The sequence below is a fragment of the Clytia hemisphaerica genome, unplaced genomic scaffold (assembly GCF_902728285.1).
Source record: "Clytia hemisphaerica strain Z4C2 unplaced genomic scaffold, Clytia hemisphaerica genome assembly, whole genome shotgun sequence".
Classification (NCBI taxonomy): domain Eukaryota; kingdom Metazoa; phylum Cnidaria; class Hydrozoa; order Leptothecata; family Clytiidae; genus Clytia; species Clytia hemisphaerica.
In genome coordinates this window covers 69,042-77,592 of record NW_027104462.1, presented here as the reverse complement: position 1 = coordinate 77,592, position 8,551 = coordinate 69,042, and the positions used below count along the sequence as shown (strand labels likewise).

At 34.6% G+C, this 8,551-nt stretch overlaps 1 protein-coding gene across 1 annotated transcript; it reads right to left on the bottom strand.

Moving 5' to 3' along the window:
* Nucleotides 1–7,549: 7,549 nt before the first annotated feature.
* Nucleotides 7,550–8,551, bottom strand: LOC136821103 (probable G-protein coupled receptor 139). Its single transcript, XM_067077330.1, has one exon. The coding sequence runs from the start codon at nt 8,549–8,551 to the stop codon at nt 7,550–7,552; it is 1,002 nt and encodes a 333-aa protein (XP_066933431.1).

The following is an 8,551-nucleotide window of genomic DNA, read 5'->3' as shown; positions in this document are numbered from 1 at the left end:
GAAATCGCACTCCAAAACTATCCCCACTGGCTTTTTGACCTGAGAAAAATATAAATTTTATTCTGATCGAAATTTTCACCCCCACTGTGGGAAGAAGTTCCATAGGGGCTGTGAGCCAGGGGTGTGATTTGTTTTACGTTAAATACGTTAACTCTCCAAAATACATTAAAAATCTATCGAGCATTTGCAAAATGATACTTTTGGTAGCTTCAATTGCAGTCTCATAAAACAAGAATCCCTCTCGCGTCAAGGGAAAAATCATAAAATCTTCTCTTTTAAGAATCAATTAATATTTTTGTAGTCATTATTTTTTGGTGCTTTGTGCTTAAAATCGTTTTTGCCCTGTTTTATTTTAGAGCCAAACTGAGGTATTTTAGGCTTTTCTCCAAATCTCATTACTTTGAACCTGAAATTGCTTTTTCCCAGCTTCGTCCCCGTGTATCTCAGGCTTTACTTACGTTACTTATCGACGCAAAATAATTATCTAGCGCTATCAGTAAGCATAAACAAGCTGATAACACGCAGGGAATAAGGTTGGCTTTTTCTTAAATTGTTCATATTTTTGACATTTTTGAGCCATATTGTTCTTCCAAAAGTGTTCTTGTAAAATTAGTGCAGAAGAATGGGTACTAGTTGTTTGCGTTACAATGCATGAAAGGGGGGAATATATATAAATCCAAATGCTTGTTGGGACGGTTATAAAAACAAGCACGACGATGAAAATCGTCAGTAAAGAAGAACACATAGCTTTCAAAACATCCAGGCAGAGTCTATGCTTATTATATTACCGATGGTATTTGAATACCTAATTTGAAGTATTTTGGACATAAAATGAGATAAAAAGCCAAGGTTTTGAAGTTGCTAGATATTTTTGGCTCAAAATCTATAAGCAAGTTTTTGGCTGAAATCTAGAAAATCCTCAGCAACTCTAGCCCTGAGTCGTAAATTGGGGGTGTTGCTTATAAAGAAAGATGTGTACACGCTTTTTTTTTTATAAGAATACACTTGAATGTCCATGAAAATGGCCAAAAAATTAAGAATATGGTAAGAATATCACCATCATAGAATTTAGCAACTGAACCTGAACAATGCCATTTTTAATGCATTTTAACCTGTAGATTGCCAATTTCGATCTTAGAACCTAAGAATACCATAAGAATATTTTTGGATGATTTTCGCTAAAAAGTTAAGAATATCCATGATGAAATGAAAAAACACCATTCTTATAAAAAAAAAGCGTGTATAGAGCCTAAATAAAAACGGGGGAGTCTAAAAAACATTTAGTGCTTCTTATGAGGGATGTGTTTTATTAATCCAAAGTGCTAAAAAAAGTGTTAAAGTCGTAGGTAGCACACTGGTAATTAGCACTTGGCTCCCACGACAACGATCAGTTCATACCTACAATCAAGGTCATAATATTTTGACAATTTTGGTTATTTTAACGTTTTTCAAGATTTAAAGTTCCGGCGAGAAAGTCGATTTTGGGCTATCTCTTTAATTTCATCGAATATTTCAATTCGGGAGGGGTTGGCAGACTTACAGGCTATATTCTGAGCCTTATTGGACTATTTTTGAACTTTTGAATGCTAAGATCCTAAGGTCCTAAAACTCAGAGTTAAAACTCTACCCTTCCAACCTACTTTAGAGCACTTACAAATCGCTTGTGGTTCGAAAACTTCCCGGTGTATTTCCCTTTTTTCTCAAATATTATGACCTTGATTGTATTTTAATAAGTAAATTATTTTCTTCGACAATTTTTCAGATATTGCATATTTTTAACTTTCCCCTCATTTTCACAGCTCAAATTCATCAAAATATTTTTGCTTTAAACGATATTCTAAACTAAAGTCTACTTCTGGCTGAACTTTGCTTTTTTCAGTGATGTAGACTCGAAGCTTTGGACGAGGTCGCAATTTTGAAAGAAAATATTAAAAATCCAAATAACAAAAAAGCTACTTGGAGCTGAAAAATATAGTAAAGAATGTGAAACAAACACAAACAACGGACTTGTAATCCCTTATTTTTAAAAAAAGTACAGCCTTTAATAGTAGGGGTCAAACTCTTAGGACCCGTGACATCTTTTATGCGACGCAACTAAACCTGGTCCATTTTGTAGAATGAAGTACTCAAAGAGTTTTTCGCGAGGGGGGTTTTCTACTAAGGCCTAGGGAAATTTTTTAGGACTCAGATTAACACAGGCAAAACCTCTTGACCGCCCAAAAATTTGACAAAGTCAATAAAACCCAAAACCAGTTATACACACGTTGTGAAGTTAAAGTCTGAAGACAAATCACGCTTTTACTCGAATTTTTTATGTGCTTGTTACATGACATTTATTTCTGATTGGTTTGAATTTATTGACGCTAATAAAGTTACACGCTTTTTATAAAAGTATTCTTAAGAAATTCTCAAAATTGAGGGTGAAATATTCTTAATGAATTGTTACTTTTTCAGACTTGAATTTTTACAAACATGAGAAATGACCAATTTGGAGCTAAAATTAATTTCTGTCTCAAAGTTTAAATTCAAGTCTAACAAAGGAAGCAGTTTTTTCTATTAACCAAATAAAAAATGAGACTGTATTCTTATCAAATTTTGTGAAACTCACCCTAGAGGTTATTCTTAGGGTATTCTTACAATTTGGCCAATTTTTATCTTGATATTCTTATAGAAGATATTCTTATAAAAAAGCGTGCATTAGCTGTAAGTTGTAAAGCAACTAACACATGGGAATAAGATCACGTGAACTTTTTCGAATGATCACACGTTTTGACTGCATTGATATAATTTAGTAATCCGTGTAATGAAAGCTCTCAAAAAAGAGGCCTTTTAAGTGGATATAGTCGATGATCTTTCGAAGTATCTTTCATTGATCGATTGATCGATTAAGAAAATCTTTGGTCCTCAGAACCTAACTAGGGCTCACCTCGCTGATGACGGATGACGGATGATAATTTTCTCGTTTGCTACTCTTGTCTCCCGAATAGACGGGGGGGGTCCGAATAAGCATGGGGATAGGAAAATTTTCCAAATACTAATAAGCAGGGGGTATGGAATAAGAGGGGGGGGTAATTTTAAGACAGAATTTTTTAACTGATATCAATTTCAACAACAAAAAGAAACTTTGACAAATAAACACGTAAAATTAGAACCAATACTAACAAAAAGGACAATTTTAACAAGTTTAAGGTCCATCTACACTGTAATAAAATATTGAATTATTCGAATTTAAATAGCGGGGGTGTCTTAATAAGAGCGGGGGGATGGATTTTTTTCTCTCTTAGCAATTAGCGGGGGGGACGTCTATTCGGGAGACAAGAGTACGCACGTTTAACCTCTGAAGGCGCTTGAAAATTAACCATCTGAGGGAAAAATAGACACTTTAACAAAAATCAATTTGCGTGCCGCTTGTCAAAAATCATGCAAATTTTCGGGATGAGATGGAGTTTTTACAAGATACTTCACTAATTGGTCATTTGAAGTGATAGAGATGACGCGTTCTTTAGAAAAAGTAACAAAATTGTTTTATTACTGGTTAACGACCAACCAAATCAAATAAGAGCTTGTAAAAACTCCAGCTTGTCTCGAATTTTCTTGTCAACACAGTCCTTTGAAACGATCGCGGTCCTTGCGAATTCGAGATAACATAAATTCCTCACATCACTTGTTTTTACACATCCCTTATAGATTGGGACATTCCATTTCATATCCATACAGGGGGTGGACGAACATTTCCAGGGGGTAACCGTAGAAGAATTTCCAGTGGGTATAAGCAGAGTATTTTTTATTATTTTCCTTGAGGTAAAAGGTTATTCTAAAACTTCCAAGGGTATAGACTGATTTTAGTTCGTCCCCCTTAGTTTTAAGGTATGAAAATAATTTTTCCAAGGCTTCTTTGGAAAATTTTGCCATTTTCCAGTGGTATATCCCCATGCGGTTTCGAAGAATCTTTTTTTGCCATTAAAAGGTTCGTCCACCCTCCTGTATGAAAATTCAATGGAACAGCCCATTTTCAGCGCAGTGTGCAGAAGCAATGGACAATCTGATCTCAGATTAAGTAGGCCATGGTCTAAAACTAGGAATTCTTTTTTATTGAGTGCCTAAAATTCGATAAATAAGGCGTTCTCTGAAAGGCAATTTATAAAATCTAAAGATAAGATCTAAAAACGAATTTTCTTCTGTAGGTTCAGCTTGAGCTAATGTTCATGAAGTCGATGGGCTACTTCGGAAAAAGCATAACCACATGGGTACGGGATGAATTTTCCAGTGGTGACGAAATAGTCCTGAAAAATTGCAATGTGTTATTTGCCAATATATTTGGTATTTATTTTTTCTACAGCAGGTATAAGGATCAAAATGGGGATAAAAATTCTATTATTCCAAGCTTAAAAAATCCAGTGGGATTGTTTTGGAGAGTGCAATTATGTACAATGAATTTTGAATGGGGATGAAATCAAAGTCTATTTCCCTGTGTTGCTGAAATTGTAGGACAGTTTCTTCCCAGAGCGGGGACGAAATTTTGACCAGATTTTCCAGTGGGTGTTTGTAGAACCCACCGGGTCCGTTTCACAGGGGTATCCAGTGGGTTGAAGTACTTAACCCTTTGCGCGCGCTGTTTTTTTTTAAATAAGTTGAAATTTTTCTGATTTTTTTTTTGAAACTCAAAACTTTAAAGTGTCATCATAGTATAAGAAAGCCGCGGCTGGAATGATAACATCTGAATTTCTGTTGTTCTATCTCTGACGTATTTGATGACTATTTGTTGATCAAGAAATCAGTAATGTAGCATCTTTAATGGTAAATTTTATTAGTTTGTCGTTATTACTTACTTCTCAGTGCGTTTTAGACATTAATGATATGCCCTTGATAAGACACTTGTATTATAAAATCAATGTAAAGGAAAAATCAATTCTAAGAAATTCAAACAAGCACAAAATGGCTGGGCTGAAAGAACTCAAAAATTAATGAGGTGCCTCGAAATGCCTTCACAATATTTCAGTGAAATCTTTTTAGAAATCAATGAAAAAGTACATCAAGATAATACTGTGAAAATTTCAAGCCAGCACCTTCAAAATTTATCATTTAAACTGACAGGAAAGTTGTCATCTTGAATATAGTTCTTATAATTTCAATTTTGGCGAAAAACTATTGTTACCACAAAATACCCATAAAATATGTCCAAAATTAGTTCGAGTGTTCTATTGGGTACAGATTCAAAGATATCTAGCAAAAAAAAAACTTTTTGTGAAGGAAAATAAGACAAAAATTTCAAAAACTATCTACCAATAATAAACTGAGCAACTTGATGTTCTTATAAAGATCGGAGACAGATTACACGTTTTTTTCTTTATTAGAACCCAGTTTATAAGAACATTTAGGCTGAAATTCGTCGAAAAATTAAGAACATCGTAAGAACATGTCCAGCCTCAGTTTGGAAAAAAATGACAAGAAACTACAATTTTTTCCTCTTTTCAAGCAGTTTTAACCAAACTTAGGGATGGATTTTCTAAAATCGAGAGTCGAATTTTGTCCAAATTTTACCAACTTTAAGTGCTCTTTATTTTGCATGATGTTGTCGATTTAAAGTAGTCCGAAAAATTAAGAACGCATTTAAGAACATTTTAGGCTGAAAATTGCTAAAAAAATAAGCACATCCAGGCTCAGCCAAATTTTAGGTGTTCTAATAAAAAAAAAACGTGTAACTGAAAAGACAATGCGGTACATATTCCAGCCGCGGCTTTCTTATACTATGGTGTCATAAAAGCTTGTAGCTTTTGATTTAGAAGATGGTGTTGGTACCATTGGAAAGCTCTTTTTATACTCTTTTTAAAGAGATTTAATTTAATTTTTTTAATTTAATTCAAGTAGTCAGGAGTTATGGCCTCAAGTCTGAGAATCAGTATTTTGGCTTGATTTGGACGCATATACGCGTCCCTCGTGGTCTAAGGGTTAACTTTGTCAAAATTAAATCTTGTAGAAATTGGCAGTTTCATGCAAAATCCACTTTATTAAATACCAGTCAAAATGCTATCAAAATCATAAAAGGGAAACAAAGGAACTGGGTCCGATTGTGTTAGCTATACCCGGGGGGGGGGACTCCAGGTAAGTGACCTACCGGACGCGTGCCCTTAAGGGTAGTTTTTTCGGACTTTGGAAAGAGTACTGTAAGGGTTGATTTGTGAGCAAGTGGGAAAAAGTGCACTGTAAGGGTGTAAAATTTGAGAAAATACCAAATTTTGAGGTACAATTTGAGAAATTTCAAAAAGTTTTGGCCCTGAAAAGGGCAAAAATTTCCGAAAAATTGCACTATAAGGGTCGATTGTCAGCCACATTTTTCCTGCACTGAAAGGGTCTGATTTTAGAGACCTGATTTTTGGCCGAACGTACGGTCGTTTTCAAAATCGATTCCCCCACCCACCGGGTATACCCCAATAGTCTGCTGTTTCAGGAAGAGAAAGATCAATGCAACAAATTATGTAACAGAACTAAAAGTTTTAGTTTGAGTCTGTAAAATTGAAAATTATTATAAAAAAAGCTAATCATATATAACCCCTTATCTAATTACAATAAATTTAATTTACAATACAAGAAGGATATAATCTACCCAGTCCTGCTAGGTTCAAACTACACTCTTCTGGAAAATTTACTTTTGCTAAACCTTAACAAAACAATCAGAAATTCGTAGTTCTTTAGAGTCTGGTACAGTGGCTAGCTTAGAAAAAATGGGTTTAAACTTTATACTCATAGCATCTAACCCTCAAATTTTTTCTCAAAGTTAACAAAAAACACTAAATGTTTTTAAAGAACTCTCAAAAATCATGCAAGTTAAAAGTTCTTAAAATATTTACAATAAAATTTTAAATAAAGTTTTTTTTTTCTTGAATTTATTTCTTTCAGGGACCTAAAAAACGGTTTTCAATCTTTGGCTTTTAACAAATCAGGTATCTTTGTACGCACTCAGATCACAAGCTAAATCGTTCAATAAAGTAAGAAAAAATCAAAAATCCGGGGGGGTTTCAAAAACCAGAAAGTTTTAAATGATTCTCTCCAAGGGTCGGTTTTTTCACAAACTCGAATCAAAGAAGACTGAAAAGTTAAGATAGTTAAGAAAATCTTTCAAAAGTATTGGAGAATTCTTTTGAGAATTGAAGAAAGTTTTGTGAAAATGTCTTAGGGTCACTTTTTAGGCAAAAACAAGTCTCTCTAAAGGTCGGCTTTCAGAGGTCCCGCCCGCACATAACCCTCGTCCGCTAACCCTAGTACCCCCGGGTGAAATCAAGATCTTGATATTACTCTATATTACTCGATAGTTTTATTTTATTTATGTCTGCATTTCATTCCATGATATGTTATATATAACAACTATGAAATTTTTCCCCAACATTCATTGTCCGTTCATACTTTAATTAGTTATAATTCAAACTGTTTATATATTTTACTTCATCATTCATATGGCGAGTTTTATCTCACTAATTGTTTTTCTTGTCACTCTTAATTACTTTGCTTCTGACCAAGACAATCGTTTTTATTTTTCCATTTTCCCCTTTTTTCATTTTTCCATCGAGTTGCCTTCTTCGCTGCAAATCTTTTTCACCGGGCTTTTACTGGTAAATCTGACATTGATTTGATCTTTTCTTCTTTTAAACATGGTCAACATTTCCTTACGGAAAAACGAACCAGGAAGACAAAACATGATGAAATTGACAGCAGAATTACACGGTATAGCTAAATGACCGATATCTGAGATTTTATTAACGAGGGCCCAAGATTCTTCAGAATACATTGTAAACATCTTGAAGCAGCGGCTAATACATTGAATTGACAACAAAAGTAGACTGGAGAAGGTTAAGGCTGTTGTGGTCTTCAGAATATGCACGGTATCAGCGTTGACAGAATTCTTTGAGACTGTTTTCAGACGATTAAAACTCTTTGTGACTAAGAGGATGTTGCAGACTAGACTTACCAACCATGGTAAAGCTAGCCCGAAGATGCAATGTGAGATGAAGACTATATCACGAAAAGCGACGTTATTTTCGTAGCTTAACGGTCTGACGATAGTTGTGCCATTGATTGTTACCATTTCAAATTCAAAGAAGGATGGTATATTGACCACGAATGAGACAGCAAAAACAAGCATCCATAATGCTCTAGCCCAATTCTTGGAGAAGGTCAGACTGGATAATGGTCTGATGACAAATTTAAGACGCTCAATAGATAAAACAGTGACCAAAAAGATAGACGTAAACAACAGGTAGAAATGCATAGGATGGATAAAGTAGACATAGAGCTTACCAAACCATTTAGCTGCATTGGTCATCAACTTCTTGTTCATGACAGGAACAGCATCGGAGATAACAGAGAAGATGAGGACACCAATATCAACAATGGAGAGTAAGATGAAATTATTGCATACCGATTTATTTTTACTTCGTCCCTTTTTTTTAAGTCGTGACCAAACCATTGCAGAGATGATGTTACACGGTATGCCAATTGCACATATGATGAGTTGAATTGGACAGAATAGGACCCATTTGACGTCTGTTTGAAGCAT

Bases quoted from the DNA above. Each gene is read 5' to 3' on its own strand.
- LOC136821103 (XM_067077330.1), bottom strand. From the start codon at position 8,551: ATGCTTCAAACAGACGTCAAATGGGTCCTATTCTGTCCAATTCAACTC.